Raw genomic sequence first — 19550 nt, forward strand, 5'->3', positions numbered from 1 at the left:
CGCAGTGAGCTGCTAGCTGGCTGGCCGGGGAAAGCCGAGGCAGGTGAGTTTTATGCCCTCAGAGCAAGGCCGGAAGAGAAGGGAAGATGGTGCTGGACCTGGATTTGTTTCGTGTCGATAAAGGAGGGGATCCGGCGCTGGTCCGGGAGACCCAAGAAAAGCGCTTCAAGGACCCGGGACTGGTGGACCAGCTGGTGCGGGCGGACAGCGAGTGGCGACGATGTAAGTGACGGGCCACGCGCGGGAGCCCCGGACCTTCCCTCCCTGCCCCTTCCTCATACCTCCATGACCCCATTCTCCCTTCGGGCCCGTTCCACCCTGCTCAGGGCGAGTTGGGAAGGGATCCTCGATCCTCTCCTTCCCCGGCCCGCGCCCACCCCTCCCGTGACCCTTCCGCCCTCCCTCGGGGCTCCACGCCGGCCCGGCTTCCGGGCCGCACCGCGCCTGCTGACCTGAGTCGAGGGGTGCCGCGTGGCGCATGCGCTCAGAGAGCTCGCTGTCAGCCTTCCTGCCAGATTGGGAGCCGAGGAGGGAGGGGCTTCTGGCGTACCCTCCCTCTTCTGAGCCCCGCGGCTGCTTAGGCTAGAAAGCCCCCTCCTCCTTACTGCTCGAGGAGGTAAAAGACGAAAGCCCAGCCACTTGCACGTCTCTTCGGTTTTGTGTGTGTGTGTGTGTGTGTGTGTGTGTGTGTGCGTGCTCAAGGTAATGAAGGTTAAGTGACTTGCCCAGGGTCACACAGCTAGTAAGTGTCAAGTGTCTGAATTCATATTTGAACTCAGGTCCTCCTGAATCCAGGGCCAGTGCTTTATCCACTGAGCCACCTAGCTGCCCCCGCGTCTCTTAGTTTTCACCCAAATCCTATAAAGCTACGAGGTAACATTGGAGGCTAAGGCTTCAGCAGCTGATGTGACTCGAAATGGCATCATCCGATCTGGGATCAGTCACCTTTTTTATAGGAAGGAAGGAATTGGGGGGGGGGGGTAGGACTGGAATTCGACGTTGACCCAGGACCTTGCCATTTAAAGGATTCAAAGTTCTCCCTGCATCAGATAGGGACATGGGAGAATTATGGGTAGTCAATCCTAGTTTTACATCAGAGGTTCTTTGTTAACATAGAGGAGGGTAGAAGCTCGTTGGAAATGATTTTTGCCAAAAAATGAAGGTAGAAATCAGGTCTCTCCCTCATTGCTGGTGTCTAAGGAACACTGGGGCATCCTCTGCTGTCAAAGTGGATCACTATTTGGCAGGATGCTGCTGCAGTCTGATGCAATACACTGGAAACCAGCTGGGAGACAGGTTCATTAAGATGATGCTGCAAGTGCCCTGAAACCAGGGTTTGTCAGTTTAAGGGTTTTGGGAAATTGATGTTCTTGGTCTCTGGAGGACAGTGATTTGGAATTTCTTTTTTAGCCTAGATTTTATACTATTTCATTAATAATAACTTGCCAGAGAGTGATATCCTATATACTATCCTGAAGTTCTGTGCTACATTATAATCTTGCTTCTCTTCCTTTTTTCTACTCTTCACTTATAAAAGGTGACAGGATTCAACTACATTATGGTTAGAGAAAAACAAAACTGGGCCTGACCAAAAGTCAGGAGAACCAAGTTCTTGAATCAGATTGGCCCCTAACTTTGGTAAGACCCTGGCCACTACTTTAGTTCTCCCATATGCAAAATGGAGATTTAAAAAACAAAAACCTGACGTTCTCTAATGAACAAATAGATGCTTCTCAATATAGATGCATATTCCCCCATAATCTGACATATAAAATGTAACTGTAACTATCAATCTATTGTTTTTCAGTGCATATTAGTATAGCCATTTTCTCTTGAAGAGATCTCATTTAAGGATACATTACACATTAGAATTAGAGTAAGACCCTGTGAGTTCTTGGGTGTAGGGAGCTCCTAAATGAGGAAACTCCTTCTACCAATGAAAATCAGCAGCTATTGTACAACTTCTGATCTTAAAGAGCTGCCTGTAAATGACTCTGAGGGTGACATAACTAGTATTTATCAGTGGCAGGTCTTTAACTCAGGTCTTCTTGACTCTGAGGCCAGTTCCCCATATCAGTGAAGTCACAGATTGTGACCCCCACCCCCTACTTGCCTGCTTCTCTCCCTTTCATTCCATGCCAAAAAAAAAAAAAGAGAGAGAGGGATGCGGGGAGAGTTAGTACTTTAGATTTAGGAAATCTTATATACTTATTAGTTGGATGAATGCTCTCAGCCTCAGTTTCGTCATCTGTAAAATTGAGATTCTACTTAAAGAGTTGTAAGCGCAGATAGATGGTGTAGAACATGTAAAACTCATTGCAGCCCAAACCAGATTAAAATACAATAGAGGGGGGTGGCTGCTAAGTGGTGCAGTGGATAGAGCACCAGCCCTGGATTCAGGAGGACCTGAGTTCAAATCCGGCCTCAGACACTTAACACTTACTAGCTGTGTGACCCTGGGCAAGTCACTTAACCCCAGTTGCCTCACTTAAAAAAAAATACAATAGAGGGGGCAGCTAGGTGGCACAGTGGATAAAGTACCAGCCCTGGATTCAGGAGGACCTGAGTTCCAATTCGGCCTCAGACACTTGACACTTAATGGCTGTGTGACCCCAGGCAAGTCGCTTGACCCTCATTGCCCCTCAAACAAACAAACAAACAAATACGCGCGCATGCACACACACACACATATATAATTTGAGAAATGTTTAACAAAATACAGAAAACTATAATAAAGTATAATGTTAATTGGTGATTTTTCTAAGTATGTGGCCAGAAGGGATGTTTCTGTTTTAATTTAATGCCGCTGGCATAAAGTGCTTTGCAAACCTTAAAATGCAGTTTATTACTAAAATACAAATTAATGCTGCATGCTGTAAGACGAAATGAGGCCAGCGTATCTTCAGAGTGCTTTCAACCCTTTGGATGAAAGACAATTTTAAAAGCAGTTCTTTTTTTTCTTTTCTTTTCTTTTTTTTTTTTTGGTGAGGCAATTGGGGTTAAGTGACTTGCCCAGGGTCACACAGCTAGTAAGTGTTAAGTGCTAATCTGAGGCCGGATTTGAACTCATGTCCTCCTGACTCCAGCGCCAGTGCTCTATCCACTGCGCCACCTAGCTGCCCCTAAAAGCAGTTCTTTTTAATACAGCTATTGGTCTTCTGGGGCAGGTGGGTAGCACACTTCAAATCCAGCCTCAGACACTTACCAGTAGTGTGACCCTGGGCAAGTCACTTAACCCTGTTTCTCTCAGTTTCTCATCTGTAAAATGAGATGGAGAAGGAACTGGCAAATCACAGCAGTATCTTTGCCAAGAAAACCCCAAATGGCCTCACAAAGAGTAAGACACACCTGAAACAAGTGAGCAATGGAAAATTGATCTTCTGGTTTTTTGAGACAACAGCAAGCAATACCAATTTAATGAGTATATCATATATTGTTAATAGGTTATATATTTAAGGTTTACAAAACACATTCCTGTGAAATAGGTATGTGTAAGTATTCTTGTTTTACATGTGAAGAAACTGGAACACATAAGGATTGGCTCAGTTTCAAGCAGTTGGTAATTGTCACAGCTTGGATTCTGACAAGGAAGGGATTGGCCTAGATGATCCTGAGAGTCCTCTTCAGCCCTGCATGCTATGATGACAGTAGCAACTTCCACTTATATTATAGCCTGTGACTGTGGACACAATGCTTTTCTTTCTTTTTTTTTAGTTTCTTTTTCTTAAGTGTTTCTTTTTGTTTATTTTCTTTCACAACCTGATTAATACGGAAATGAATTGCTTGCATTCTTATTTATTTATTTATTTATTTATTTATTTTGGCGGGGCAATGGGGGTTAAGTGACTTGCCCAGGGTCACACAGCTAGTAAGTGTCAAGTGTCTGAGGCCGGATTTGAACTCAGATCCTCCTGAATCCAGGACCGGTGCTTTATCCACACAGTGCTTTTCTTCATGAAGGAAAGTAAATCTTAAGAGTGTGAAGGACAGTTTAGAGGAGAACTATTGAAGTGACCTACATGTTGATAATGAGGACTTATAATGGGATGTGTCAGAAGAAGAAAATCATGGATTTTCGAGAGATCTAAGAAGGTTAGGATAGGACTTGGTAAACTGGTAGAATGAGAAGTAAGGAAGAGCAGTCAAAGAGACATCCCTGTGGTGGTGTTTTACTTTTTTGAGAGGCATGGAATTTGACCTCACTGTTCCAGGGAATTCCCTATGAGGAAACCCCACCCTTCTCCCAGTGCAGATCAGTGCCCAATCTGCAATATAGGTTTAGAGAGTTGTTTGGAACTCTGAGGAATTAAGTGACTTTGCCCAGAATCAGCCAGTGAGTATGTGTCTGAAGCAGGACTCAAATCCAAGTTTTCTGCCTACGATACCATGCAGCTTCTCAATCCCTATGGCTTTGTTCTGTTTTTTTCTTTTCCTTTTTTTTTTTTTGAGACAAGTTAAGTGACTTGCCCAGGGTCACACAGCTAGCATGTCTGAATCTAGATTTGAACTCAGGTCCTCTTGACTCTAGGGCTAGTGCTATCCACTGCGCCACCTAGCTGCTCCTAATCGCTGTGGTTTAAATGCTATTCCCAAATCCCCTGATTTCTAATTATAGCCAAAAGACCATGGAACGTGGGCCTTCTGGTCTGCTACCAAAAACAGAAATCCCATTCTCCCAGAAAGTGTGACTTTTCTCATAGATAAAAGATTTTTTCAGTTAAACATTTCATCTTTAATAATTTTTGTTTTTCTGCTTTGGACTTCAACAAAAGGTTTCCGAGATCAGAACTATGTGAAGGGAATTTCCTTTATGATGTCTACTTATCCCCTCAGCTTGCTTTAATCCTGAATCCTTAATTCCTAGGCAGATTTCGGGCAGACAATTTAAACAAGCTGAAGAACTTATGCAGCAAGACAATTGGAGAGAAAATGAAGGTAAGGAACCTATAAAATGATGAAGGCAGGAATGAGATATTTGGTGCAGGTACTGCATTCAGTCTGATAGACCATCTCATTGAGTGTCATGGGACCAGTCCTATTTCTCATTTACTGACTAAATCTTTGAGATGGTAAGTTTCTCACTTCCCACTTGTATAGAAGTTATACAAATCTACAACTAGGAGCAATTTCCGGATAGGTTCTTGGTGAATCCACGATTTAGTCAATAAAGGATATTCCCTTTGTTAACACCATTGCAAACCCTCAATGCTTTTCATCATAGAGAATCCCCTCAATATTTTGGAGATCTTCCTATTGTTCTCTTTACTTTCTCAAGTATAATCTTGCTAGAGCTATCATAGCAAATCATTAGCTATATCTTTGTCTTGTTCTTAAAAGTTATGCTGGGAAGTAGATTCCTCTCTAAATTTTTCCATGCATAACAATTACAGTGCCTGGCACACAGAAGACCTTTAATAAATGCTTATTGATAGAGAAAAAGTCCCTTCTGGTGCATTTTAGGCTCATTTCCTCTTGTTCTTTCTTTAGTTTTACACTAGCCATTTCCAGATAATACATTCCCCGGAATGAACCCTCCCTTGTAACAAAGAAAAGCAATTAAGCAAGGCCAATGAATACATTGACAGAATGTGTAACATTCCATACCCACAGTCCCTAGCATCTCTACCAAATGGGAGGACATGTGTTCTCATTTCTTGTCCCAAGATTGGTTATTACAATTACTTGGCTTATTATGAAGCAGTAATCATTAAAACCATTTTGTAATTGGTTAAAAAATAAAAGAGTAGATCAGTGGAACAGACTGAAAAATTGAGACATAAATTACTTAACTCAGTAACACAGCATTTGATAAACCCAGCAACATAAACTACTTGGGGAAGAACATCCTATTTGATAAGAACTGCTAGAAAATCTGGAAAGTGATTTGGCAGAAATTAGGTTTAGATCAACATCTTTTTACCATAACCTCAAAAGAGATACATTACCTGACTATAAAACATGATGCCATGAAAAAAAATTAGAACAAGATTAGATGATACCTTAGCAACTGTGACTGAGAGAGAATTCTTTTTGTCCACAAATTTTTTATTGAAACTCTGTTTTTACATCATCTATATTTCCTAATGATCTGTCCCAGCTCTTGCTTATTACAAACATGTTTTTTTAAAAATACAGCAAAACTAACCACCCCATGGAAAAAGCCTGACGTTCTATGCAGTGTTCTGCATCCATAATACCCCATTTCTGCAAAAATGTTAGGGAAGTGCCTTCTCTTTTGGGGGGGGGGGGCAAACTTAGTCATTGTGATTTCACGGCATTAATTTTTTATCGTTTTGTTATTGTTCTTTCCATTTATATTCCATTGTCCCAAGAGAACAACATACACAATGGCTTTAACAATGTAAAGAATAAAAAAAGATACTGAATGCTGTGTAATTATAATGATCAAGATTAACCAGAGAAGAGCTGAGAAAATGCACTTCCTTCCCTTTGTTTCAGACGTGGAAAACTATGGGTGTGGAGTATGTCATGTACTGTTAGCCACAGGTGGTGGTGGTTAGTTTTTCTGGGGTTTTTTTTCCCCTCTTTTAATCTTTGTTAAAGGGCATGACTTGGGGCAGCTAGATGGCACAGTGGATAGAGCACCGGCCCTGGAGTCAGGAGTACCTGAGTTCAAATCCGGCCTCAGACACTTAACACTTACTAGCTGTGTGACCCTGGGCAAGTCACTTAACCCCAGTTGCCTCACTAAAAAAAAAAAAAAAGGCATGATTTACTAGATAGGAAGACCGATATTGTCAAAGACAAATGTGATATAAAAACAAAAACCCAGTAAAAATAAGTTAACACATAAAAAGCACTCAGCTTTTGGCTTTGTTTTATTCTTTTCATTTTCACTGTTTTAGTCATTGTTATATTGTCTTCCTGGTTCTGCCTACTAAACTACATCTGGACAAGTTTCCCAAAGTTCCGGAGTTTTTCATACTTGTTCCTTAGGGGCAATAATATCCCATCACATTCCACAATTTGTTAATCTAGTCTATTTCCCCTTATTCTCTTAACACCAAAGTGATCCTGCTTCTAAAAATCCTTCATGTACTTGAAGAAAGTAAAACTGTAGTTTGGCCTCTTTGGGGTAAAATAATTCTGATACTACTTGCTTTGTGTATGATCTGGGTAAGTTACTTAACCTCCGTTTGCCTCAGTTTCTTCGTTTTTAAGAGAGTTGAACTTGATGGCCTCTTGATCATTTGATGATTCTGTGAACTTCCCATCCATCTTAAAATTCTTTTAATCATTTTTCTCTACTTTTAGATCATTCCAAAATCTCTATGTCTTTCACGTTGTGATTGGCAGTCATTTAGTGACTAAACATTTATTAAGTGCCTACCCTGTTCCACTGTGCTAAGTTCTACAGATACAAAAAGAGGCAAAAGACAGTTCTTGCTCTCAAGGAAGTCACAGTGTTGAGGGGGGAGACAAAATGCAAACAAATATGTACAAACAAATTATATACAGGATAAATAGGAAGTAATTAATGGACGGAGGCCCTATTAGTAAGAAGGGCTGGGAAAGGCTTCTGGTAGCAGGTGGGATTTTGGTTTCGGACTTGAAGGAAGCCAAGAAGCAGGGATATAGAGGGTAGTGTTCTAAGCACAGAGGACAGCCAGAGAAAAGACCTGGAGCTCAGAGGTGTTGTATCTTGTTTGTGGAACAGCCAGGAGGCCAATGTCATTAGATTGAGGAGTATGTGTTGGGAGTAAGGTTTAAGAAACCGGGGAAGGTATGGGAAGGCTAAGTTATGAAGGGCTTTGAATGCCAAATAGCATTTTGTATTTGATCCTTGAGGTGATGAGCCGTCACTGGAGTTTATTGGGGCGGGGGGGGGGGGGGGGGAACATGGTTGAACTTTCACTTTAGGAAAACCACCTTGGTGGCTGAATGCAGGGTAGATTGGACTGGGGAGAGGCATGAAGCAAGCCATTATACTACACTGAGGGTGAGGTGGTCAGGGCTTGTACCTGTTAACCAGGGCAACACGCCAGAGTGGGAGCAGTGTCAGAGGAGAAAAGGGAGTATATTAGAGAAACATTACAGAGGTAAAATCGACCGGCCTTGACAAAAGCTTGGATGGGGGGGTGGGAGGGGAGAGATAGTGAGGAGTCCAGCATGACCTGGGTTGTGAGCCTGAAAAAGAAGCCTCTGAGCTTTAAGGAGTGAAGGATTAGTTTTTATTTCTTGGGAATTAATTAGACAACAAAAGGTGATACCAATTAAGGAAATAGGAAAGTAGAAACACAAATGAATATCTTAGATCTAAGCTTAGTCTATATTCCTTTATAAAACTCACGGAATCCCAAACTGCCCGCCAGGCTGAGAACCAGCACACGCGTGCGCCACCACAGCTAAGTTTAACAAAACCAGAGAGACCCGCTTCTGTTCCTTCCTCAGTTTTTAAACTGCTGTCCCGGAAGTTGGTGCCCTCTGACAAGGCGTGCTTGGCCAGCTCTCTGGGCAGCAGCAGGTGCACGGCCGTTTGTTGAGGTCTCCTCCCCAAAAGGGCGGTCCTTCAAAATCCGCTTCATCGCTTCATGAGGTAGTATGCACTCAACTCTCAAGTGGTTCAGCTAAAACTTCCTTTTTTTTACCACAGTTTGGACATGTTGAGTTTAAGATGTCTACTGTACATCCAGTTCAAGATGTCCGGTAGACATAAGTCCAGTGAACATAGGTCCAAACGAGATGCAGTACAATGACCGGTGAAGACTCCACAGGAAAGATTTTGTTTTAAGTTTCAGTGATTACTCTTGCGGTAGCAGTCAGCAGAGTGCTTTTGAACAAGACTATGTTGCACATTTGGCTAGTGACCGACCACGACCCTTAGATATCTTTAGTCATGGAAATTACTTTCTCTGGGAATCTAGACTATGTTGTTGTGGAACTATTTGCATATTGTTTGCATCCTGGCCGAGGGCCCAGAACTGCATTATTTCCCTTCTTTTTCCCTCCCAGTCTCTATACACAAACATTGCCAGTCATTCTCCATTGCTAGGAAATGAAAGAGTGTGTTCTTATTTTGGGAAAACAGTCTTATACTTGCCTTGATTGCCACCTCCACAGTATGGCAGGACAGTTTTCTAGACTCCTCTGTAAACTGGCTCCTAGTAATTCAAAAACTTCTTGAGTACCTCCAGAGTGGTAGGGGCGCCGGTGGTGACCATGGTGTTCTTCTTATCGTTGAGGTTCCTCCTTAGGGAACATCCAATTGTGACTTAATATTTAGGCAGTTTGGTTTTCTTCCTTAGAGACATTCGACTCAACAAACATTGATTAAATCCCTTCTAGAAGCAGCTAGGTGGGCACATTGGTTAGTGCGCTAGATCTGAACTCCAGTAGACCTGAACTCAGATTCAGGCTCAGACATTTGCTAGTTGTGTGACCCTGGGGAAGTCACTTAACCTCTGTCTGCTGCAGTTTCCTCAGCTGTAAAGTGGAGATTATAACAGCATCTTCATCACAGGAATGTTGTGAAGATCAAATGAGGTAAGGTTTATAAAAAGCACTTAGCTGGGCATATGGGTGCTATGGAAATTCTCATTTCCTTCCCTTGTGTTTAAGTGTCACTGGAGATACAAAGACAAAAATGAAACAACCCCTGCCTTCAGGGAGTTTATATTCTACTGGATATGGTCCTTATTCCTTTAAGTCTCACTCAGAGTTTGTTCTTTTTTTTAAAGTCATATTGGACAACCATTGAGGAACTGAATATCTCACTCATTTCGTATATGTATACTACAATGAAAGGGATGATGAAAGAAGTGTCTGCTCTCTACCAGACATTTCTGTAAGAGCAAGTCACACATGGGGCAATAGAATTTAAAACTAAAAAACCTCTGAAGATCCTCAAATCTGTCTCCCTCATTTTACAGATGGAAATTCAGGCTCTGAGAAGGGAGGTCACTTGCCCAAGGGTTCTTTAAGTATTCCTCAGCAGAACCCAAGTTCCAGTCCAGGATTCTGTTCAAGTTGTCATAGCATAGCACTCTGCTGTGCCTAACAAGGATGATTTGGCCAGTTACCTTGAAAATGAAACATCTCATGTCACCAGAGCCTTGTGTTATAAACCTACTCTCTTGTGTTCAGTGTCAGCTATGACTTAACTTTCCCCAGAAATGGTGTGTTCTTTGGCTTGCACGGCCTTTCAGACTTCCTAACTCTTGTTGGAAAGGAACTTGTAACTCACAATTTATTTATCTAGTTATTTTTTTGCGGGGCAATGAGGGTTAAGTGATTTGCCCAGGGTCACACAGCTAGTAAGTGTCAAGTGTCTGAGACTGGATTTGAACTCAGGTCCTCCTGAATCCAGGGCTGGTGCTTTATCCACTGTACCACCTAGCTGCCCCTTCACAATTTTTACCAAAGGAATTTCTCAGTTTGCTGAGTTTTTTGGGTTTTTTTCTTCCTATCTTCTTCTTTATCAGAGGCAGTATGAGGTAATAAATGGGAAAGATCTGGCTGTAAGCTCTGCATCTAACACTGGTTCTGTAGCCTCAGGTAAGACATTTAACCAACCTATCAGGACTCCAGGCAACTCCACAAATGTAAGCTGCAAATGAGTTACCAGTCCACATCACTAGAGAATGTTTCCATTGTGTGAGTTCCTCAGGTGGATGAAATCACAGGTGCAGGCCAAAAAGAATTCCCAAGTTCCCCCATACAATTTGTTTCCTAGTCTTAGTGCTTGGATTAAAGTGAAGAAAAGGTGATGTGAATTTGTGGCATTTTGACAGCCTGACTTAAACAAGGAGTATTTATTTGAAAGGTACGTGTTTTTTTGGTGATGGGTATGGTTGAGATAAGGAAACTCTTCTAAAAGATTAAAAACATTTACAGTTGAATGGCAACTTTGGGCATAATGAATTATAAGATAATAACAAAAAAACCCAATTTCTCAATCCTACTACTTACTGATGTTTAAATTTGGATAAAGCATAATGGTCCCAATTTTGTTTGTTTTTAAATCAGTTATATCTTTTATCCTCCCTCCATGGCCCATCCATATTTTACCCTGTACATTTCTTTTTCTATATGTCTTCTTCCATATCTTTGCTTTTATCCTCCATAAAGAATCAACCCAATACATTGGAATTCTTCTAGTTAGTTTAATGTTTACTAGTGACCACTCCCTTACTCTTAAGTAGCCAGGCTGCTTCCTTTTCTGCAATATGCACATCCTTTATGTTTTATTGTTATTTTTCATAAACATCAGTGTCACTTTCTAATGACGACCATCCTCATTCCCAAAAGAACCCTCTCTTCTAGCAGATTAGTTAAGCAAAACAAATCAATACACTGGCCGTGTTGGAAAGTGTACGCTTCATTCTGCACATAGAGTCTCGTACCTCTCTAACAAGACTTGGGAGGCACACCTTTCTGTTGGTACTCTGAAGTACTTAGTCACTGCATTCATCAGAATTCTGTTCTCTTTCAATGGTCTTTTCTCTAACCTAATTGTGATCATCATATAAATTGTTCTCCTTGTTGTACTCACTTCACTCTGTATCAGTGCATCCAAGACTTCCCAGGATTCTCAGAATTCTTCATATTTGTCATTTCTTACAGCACAATCATATTCCCTTACATTTAAATGCCACCATTTGTTCAACTCTTCCCAAGTTGGCAGGCATTTCCCTGCCAGCTCTTTGCTGCCACAAAAAGAGCTGATATCAGTATTTTTGTCTCTCTGGGACCTTTCCCCTGACTCTGACCTGCTTGAGGTTTGAACTTTTTTGCTACTTTTCCATGTTTTTTCCATATTCCAGAAACACTGAAAAAAGAATTAAAGTTAGTAAAGTATTTTGAACTTCTTCAAAATTATTTTACATGAAAGTGTATATTAGATGTACATTTATAGAACCATGCTGGAGTTTTCTTCTGTCTTTATAGTGTTGGATTTCTTTCTCTCTGCAGAAAAAAGAGCCTGTGGGGGATAATGAATCCTTACCAGAGAGTGTGTTGAACCTTGATGACCTGACTGCAGACACATTAGCGGTATGTTAGACTTTCTCTTTTTCTGGCACAGCATGGCTGGGTTGGGTTTTTTGTCCTTTTTTCCTGTGACCATATTCTGAAATTGCAGGTATATACACTCAACTCTTCTGTCCTTACTTTCTTCAACTCTTGTGAACTTGTTCAGTTTGCAAAACAAAAGCCTAAACATATACTTCTTTGTTGTCCCCTACATTTAAAAGTCTTCACTGGACAGTAATGATGGAGGCAGATGAAAAATAGATACGGAGAGGAGAAATGTAGAGTAGAAATTGAGAAGGGGGGGGTGGACCAGTTTTTAGGTTTAGGCAATTTCATTTTTACCCTTTTTGTTTTCCAAATACAATCCAATATTTTGAATTTCAATCAATGAGTATATTTACTGGCTACCTACTGTTTGACTAGCATTGTACAAAATGCTATAGGAGACACAAAGGAAGTATCAGCACCTACTCAGGAAGCTTTCCTAGGAAAACAATAAAACAATTAGGGAACAATAAAAGAGAATACCTACTATATAAGTTAATTAGAATACTCAGGAAAATCTCAGGGAGAATTCTCATGAGGGATTTCATAAAGTGTTATCCCATCAGAACTCCTCACCAGTATATAGAGAGGACAAATGGACAGCAATTCACCTGTGTCTTAGGCATTCCAAGGGAAAACATGAATATGATTAAGGCAGGGATATTTTGTATGTGTAATCCCTTTGTGAAATAATCCTCAATACTGTGAAAGCCCAAGGTGGGGTTTTTTTTGTTTGTTTTTAAATAGTACACTGAGACATTGTCTTTTAGTGAATTCACACAATAGGGAGTCAGGGTACTGGAGTCTGTTCCTAGCCCTGACCCTGACTTAGAGTAACCTGGCCTGGCCTGGGTTTTCTTGATGTGTAGAGCCTGAAAGTGACACAGATTAAAAAAGTTCGACTCCTCGTTGATGAAGCCATCATCAAGTGTGATGCCGAGAGGATCCAGTTGGAAGCAGAGCGATTTGAAAGCCTCCGAGAGATTGGGAACCTCCTCCATCCCTCCGTGCCCATCAGTAATGACGAGGTAAGCAGCAGTGACCATATGATAGGGAAGCATCTGACACAGCTGTCTCTGTTCATGGGGGAAGAACTATGAAACACTGGCGCTCTCTGAATAACAGGCTCTGGGTCACAAGCAGGCTCTTTGTGCCTTCCTTCTGCCCACCAGTTGGGAATTGAAGCAGGCAGATCCCTGCCTGATTAGGAAGTAGCAGAGGCAGCAGGTAGGAAGAGATGCTGGCACAGAAGTCTCTTCTAAATGGGGCTTCTCTCCCACACTGCTTGTTGCCCAGGGAAGCAGTGGGTTTGGGGAGGGGTCTGCCAACTCAACGCCCTCACCCACACCCAACTGAGAAGAGACAGGTTGAAGGGAAATCTGCATGATAAAAGTTTCCTGTGGAGCTGGAGCTTCCAGAGCACAAAGCAACTCTGAGCTCAGTCTTTGTTCCGTGACACCCCAGCCGTGGCATGGCCCATCTGTGCCTCTTTCATTCATTCTCTGTTGAGCATTAAACTCTCTGAGGCCTGGCGTGCAAGAGGCTGCAGAGCTGAGACAGGCAGTCGGGGTCAAGGCCCTGAGCCCACCCTTACTATGGCCTCTGGACCAATGAGAGCTGGGAAAAAGAGATTGCATTCTCACCACTACTCCAGGCAGTGCTGATTGTCAGGAGAAGGTCGCCCTGGTAGGGGCCTTTCTGGAGGGGCAGAGTCATTTAAAAGGGTAAAAGCAAAAAGAGGACTACAGGTCTCCTGAAAAATCATGATCTCATTCATCATGTCTCCAGTCTCCTGGACTTTCCAAACAAGCATTTCTCCCTTGAATAAAGCTTCCTGCAATGGCTCTTCTCCTGGCTCTGTTTACAGTGAACAAAGCTCAGTTGTGGGTTAGCTAGGGGCTTTCTTCACAAAACTGTTCCCTCTTAGAATAGGAGTTAGACAAAGCTCAGTTGTGAGCGAGCTGTGGGCCTTCTTCACAAAAGTATTTCCTCTTAGTGTAGGCATCAGATGGAAGGTGATCACACAATGAGGACTCCTTGTTCTCTCTCTCTCTCTTGACCCTGTTTACTCAGGATGCTGACAACAAAGTAGAGAGGATCTGGGGTGATTGTACTGTGAGAAAGAAGTACTCTCACGTGGACCTGGTGGTGATGGTAGACGGCTTTGAAGGTGAAAAAGGAGCAGTGGTGGCTGGGAGCAGAGGCTACTTCCTGAAGGTGAGCATTGGGAAGGGTGAGTCCGTAGAGCAGTCTGGAGAGAACTATTTTTGCTGTTTCATCTCTGTAAGATACTGGCATCATAACAAATAAATGTTGCCTGCTCAGATGGGCAGTGAGAGATTTGGGTGGGGTTAGATGTCACAGCAGTGGCGTGGAAAAGGTAACGGGAGCATCACAAATGCCAGTCTAGGGCCAAGTCCATCGACTCATTGTCTAGCCAGGAAAGCAGTTATTTCTAATAGTGGGACCAGAGAATGTTTTCTAGGCACGAGTGTCCCCTGAAGCCACTTCCAAATAAGGTCTCTTCTGGAAAACCAAAGGTCATGGCTTTTACACCTGCTTCTCCACCAAGCAGCTGGGGAGAGGTCACCACCTTGTCTCATGTCTGCTACCCAGATGTCCCTTGGGAGTGATGTTTACTCCAAATTCCCATCTCTATAAACTAGAGATGTCCAAGAGGGAGAAGGGTGAGGCTTTGAACATCTTTAAATTGACTAGTTCCCCAAAAAGCTGTCAGGAGAAACTATTCTGGACTTAGTTCTTTTCACTTCTGAAAAGCATCCACAGAAATCCTAGCCTCTCTCTTTAATTACCCCAAAGCATTTGTCATTAGTAATGAGAGTTCCTATCTCCGGCCAGAATTCCTGCTAAAAGAGAGCTCAGTGAAAGGGAAATGCAGAGTTTTAAGAAAGAAGCCAGAGGAGACCTTGCTCTGAGTTCCATTTTAAAAGGACAGTTATACTTGTTTTGGTATCTTAATCCACTCACTGCTCTCAGTTCTGCCTTCTTGTTCTTTTTGGCCCCAGAGAGCAGAACCAGGAGTGATAGTGGAAATTACAAAGAGGCAGATTGAGATTTGATGTCAGGAAGAACTTTTGACGATTAGCATTGTCCCAGAGTGGAACAGGCTGCCTCCAGGTGGTGTATTCTCTCCTTGGAGATCTTCAGGCCGAGGCTTGACCACCACCTGAGGTGTTTAAGAGTTGTGGGATACCTCTTGTATCTAGGTTAGTCTGGATGGCCACCAGGGTTCCTTCCAGATCTCAAAGTGTGTGCTTTTCCTCTAAGGGATTCCATTTAGTGGCACATGGGGGCAAGTAGCAAGAGAGAACAACCACTGAGATTTGTGGCTCACAACTCACAAGTGTTCTTGGCCTCTTCGGTAATGACTGGATTTTGCTGGGTTCTCTTGCCCAAACTGCTTCTGTTTTAATTCTGGCATGCGGGTATGTGGGCTGAACCCTTCAAGAATCAATAACTTTTTTTTTTAAAGAATCAATAATTCTTCTTCTTTTTTCTTAAAAGATCAATAACTCTTTGTTCCTACAGGGAGTCCTTGTATTCTTGGAGCAAGCCCTTATCCAGCTTGCCCTTCGAACCCTTGCTAGCAGGGGCTATACCCCCATCTATACCCCTTTCTTCATGAGAAAAGAGGTGATGCAGGAGGTGGCGCAACTCAGCCAGTTTGATGAGGAGCTCTACAAGGTGCGTATCTGAGAGCCAGATGGGTGAGCTCTGTGCATAAGGAAGGTCAACCTGGCTTTAGTAGCTGGGAGAGACTAATGGGCAGGAGAGACTTAAGGGAGTCATCAGAGTTGTCTTGCAGGATGGGAAGAGGGATTACTGTTCTTAGTAACTGCTTAGAGCTCGTTACCCATTCTTGGTCTTCCCTTGTTCAGTGTGCTCTAGCCCAGAGGGTCCCTCCCCTTGTCTCAGTCCCCTGAGCCATCTCATATCAGGTTTCTAGCTAACCTTGGCTTTCCTTCTCATCTCTTAGCCAGCAGCAGCAGCAGAGGGGAAGAGGTGCTGCATTTGGAGTCAGAGTGCCTTGCTTCAGTCAGCTCTGCTCTGTGACCTTGGGCCAGCCCTTTCACCCCTCCAGGCTTCATTTTCCTCGTCTGTAACTAGATGACTTCTAATACCCCTTCCAGTTTTCAAATGTGATCTGGGATCCTTGCAGGTGATTGGCAAAGGCAGTGAAAAATCTGAAGATAATTCCTTCGATGAGAAGTACCTGATTGCCACCTCAGAGCAGCCCATTGCCGCCCTGCACCGGGATGAGTGGCTTCGGCCAGAGGACTTGCCCATCAAGTATGCCGGCTTCTCCACCTGCTTCCGCCAGGAGGTGGGCTCCCATGGTCGTGACACCCGTGGCATCTTTCGGGTCCACCAGTTTGAGAAGGTGAGTAGATAGAGTAGGCATTCCTCTCCACCCGGAACGGTTAGAGGAAATACCTAATCTGATAGGGAGTCAGTCGAGGTCATCTCTCACTGCTGCCTGAAAAGTGCCTCTTCTTATTCATAGGCTAGATGGATTCTCAGTCATGTCACCCCAGCTTTCTAGGGAGAGAAAATGGCTCTTGCTCTCTCCTCTTCCTTCAGTGCCTCTTGCTAGTTTGGGGATTCTTTGCTGTGGAGAACTCAAAGGAAAAGCCTAATGCTGTTAGTAGCATAATAGACTAGAGTAGAGGGCACTGGACTTGCAGGTCTTATTCTTTGTGTAGATGTGGACAACTCTCTGCCTCTCTGTACATGGGGTTAATGATGCCCGCAGTACCTACCTCACAGGATTGTTGAGAGGCTTGTATGAGATAGCACACCTTAAAGTGGTATCCAGATGCCATTCATCGGTAGTTCAGAGGAGCTCTGATGCTGCGGGTCCCAGCCTTCTTCCCCACTGCTGGCCATCTGGGGTGGCAGGTCAGCAGGAAAAGAGCAGGAGAAGTCAATTCCCACCCCAGTTCCTCCTCCTGATCCCCCAGATCCCTCAGTTGACTCATCCTGACCCTACATCTTTGCCACCTTTTTGTTGGCTCATTCTCTCTAGATCGAGCAATTTGTCTATGCATCACCACATGACAACAAGTCCTGGGAGATGTTTGAAGAGATGATCAGCACCGCAGAAGAATTCTACCAGGCCCTGGGTATCCCTTACCACATTGTGAATATTGTCTCAGGTAGGAGGTCTAGCAGCGACTGCCCATTGTCCTTTCTGCCTCTTTTCACTACATCCCATAAACATCTTCACCATTTGGGCTGCTTCACAGAGACAGAAAACAGAGCTACTAATTGGTTACATTGATTAAATTATTCTAGTTCCATTTATAAAGAAATTAAAATATGATGCTCTCACTCTGCTCTGGAGTTAGCATACAAATTTGACTGCCTTGGGGAAAGGAACATTTGATGGGTATCAGAAGCCTCCTTTCCATCCTTCATCCCCCAGATAGAAGAGAATTCGGCACCCCAGCTGATGGGCATGAATTAAAGGGAAAGTAGCTTCCATCCAACTTCCTAGGAAGAATATTGAAAGGAAATAGGAAATCCCTAAGTCTGGGTAAAGGTTTCTGCTCCTCTATCATGAATTTTCGGGTTTTTTTCTTTATAGGCTCTTTGAACCATGCTGCCAGTAAGAAGCTGGACTTGGAGGCCTGGTTCCCTGGCTCAGGAGCCTTCCGTGAATTAGTCTCCTGCTCCAATTGCACAGACTATCAGGCCCGTCGGCTCCGCATCCGCTATGGACAAACTAAGAAGATGATGGATAAGGTAGGAGGCCTTTGGGCAATCAGGATGAAGTAGCTCTGGGATGAGAATTAAGAGTATAGTTTATATCAGCCTTAAGACCATTGAGGGAGGCAAAAGTTTTCTGTTCAGAGTCAAGCAGGGGTCAGAAAATCAAAGCAGCACAGTGGTTGGGCTTGGTCTCTTTTAGCTATAACCCTAAATTTGGTCCTTCTCTACAAGGTGATGGTAGCTTTGCTCTCCTTTGGTTTGAGTGAAAGATAAAATAACTGCTTCATTGCACAGAACTTGTTGAAGATGGTTATTAGGCCTCAGAGAGACCAGCTGGGAGTTGGGTTTTGAATGACACTGTAAGAACACCCTTGTTCCCAGGTGGAATTTGTCCATATGCTCAATGCCACAATGTGCGCCACTACCCGTACCATCTGCGCCATCCTAGAAAACTACCAGACAGAGAAGGGTATTGTTGTGCCAGAGAAGTTAAAGGAATTCATGCCACCAGGTGAGATCTCTTTCCCCTGTTCCTCTCTACTCAATTTACCCATACCCTTTTACCACCCTCCTTAGATCTCAAATCTCAGCTGATTAGGAGACAGCTACCTCCTCTCGCCCTGTTCCCTTCATATCCCCCTTCCCGTCCCCCAGTATACTCAAGAGTTTTCTTGTTTCACATATTTTAAACACCTTGTCCTCTGAGTCTGTCAAAGAACACAATCAAAGAAATGAGAAAAGCAAGAGAGAAATACAACATAGCGAAAATCCTAGTTCAAGGGAGAGAGTAGAGGGGCCATTATGGAATCTCCTTCCTTCAAAGGGCCTCTTGACTCAGTTCTTCCATGGTCTCACCACTTCTTATTCCCTAGCCATTGGAAACCACTTGGTTTTCTTCTTTTCCCTTCTAGGTCTTCAAGAATTGATCCCCTTCGTGAAACCTGCCCCAATTGATCAGGAACCATCCAAGAAACAAAAGAAGCAGCATGAGGGTGGCAAAAAGAAAATGACCACAGGAGACGTGGCCCTGGAAGGTCGGTTGAAGAACATGGAGGTCACTGATGCCTGAACATAGCCTCCTCAACGCCCCATTCTTTCATCTCGGCTAGCCTGGAACCCCAGGACCCTGCCCAGGGATAGCGGAACCGAGCGCTCATCCCTTGCCCCACCCCATTCTGGCTCTTACAACGCGCCTGCCTCTGCCAGGACCTACGATTTCTCTCTGATGACTGACAAAACATGTAATAAAGAGTCTATGGAAGGTCCAGTGCTTCCTCAGTCATGCTCGCTGAATGTTGGTGCTTTGGCTGACACTTCTCACTTCAGTGCTATCCTGTGCCTGCCTTTCTGCATCACTTGTCACTGGGTTTTCTGTTTAACAAAAATAACTACCCTTTGACCTGATCGAGGGGTGTCTCCCACTGCTCTGGAGCCCCAAGCGTGGGAATTTCTAGCTAGGCCCTGGAGGTCTAAAGTGGGGGAGGGGGCGTAGTGGGAGTGTTTAGAAAAGGCAGAGAGGGAAGAGTAAAACTTTAGGGAATACAGATTTACTGGCCTGGAACACAGTGGCTTTCATGGTGCCTGCCCTTACGAAGACAGTGAGGGAGGATCTGCCTACAGGTAACGATTGATGCATAAAGCTTCACGAGCCCCTGTATTGTTGTAGCAGGGCTGGTACAGAGAGCTTCGTTAATTCAACTTAGTTGAATTAATGCAGGGAGCATTAAAGCCTCATGCTAAAAGCTGGGGAGACAGAAGCAGAAATGGAATCCATAGCCTTC

General features: G+C 43.6%; 1 protein-coding gene across 2 annotated transcripts; it reads left to right on the forward strand.

Moving 5' to 3' along the window:
* SARS1 (seryl-tRNA synthetase 1) lies at positions 1-19047 on the forward strand. 2 transcript variants are annotated; one of them, XM_043963313.1, is made up of 11 exons: positions 1-222; positions 4865-4935; positions 11932-12012; positions 12906-13064; positions 14110-14253; positions 15586-15741; positions 16217-16438; positions 17084-17213; positions 17645-17802; positions 18151-18280; positions 18681-19047. In XM_043963313.1, exons 1-11 carry the CDS (start codon positions 87-89, stop codon positions 18836-18838), a joined length of 1545 nt encoding a protein of 514 aa, XP_043819248.1. In that variant the 5' UTR covers positions 1-86; the 3' UTR covers positions 18839-19047. The 2 variants fall into 2 exon arrangements, with proteins under 2 accessions (XP_043819248.1, XP_043819249.1); XM_043963314.1 differs by having other exon boundaries at positions 83-222; positions 4869-4935.
* Positions 19048-19550: the final 503 nt, after the last annotated feature.

This window comes from Dromiciops gliroides, chromosome 4, assembly GCF_019393635.1.
Source record: "Dromiciops gliroides isolate mDroGli1 chromosome 4, mDroGli1.pri, whole genome shotgun sequence".
In the NCBI taxonomy this organism is placed as follows: domain Eukaryota; kingdom Metazoa; phylum Chordata; class Mammalia; order Microbiotheria; family Microbiotheriidae; genus Dromiciops; species Dromiciops gliroides.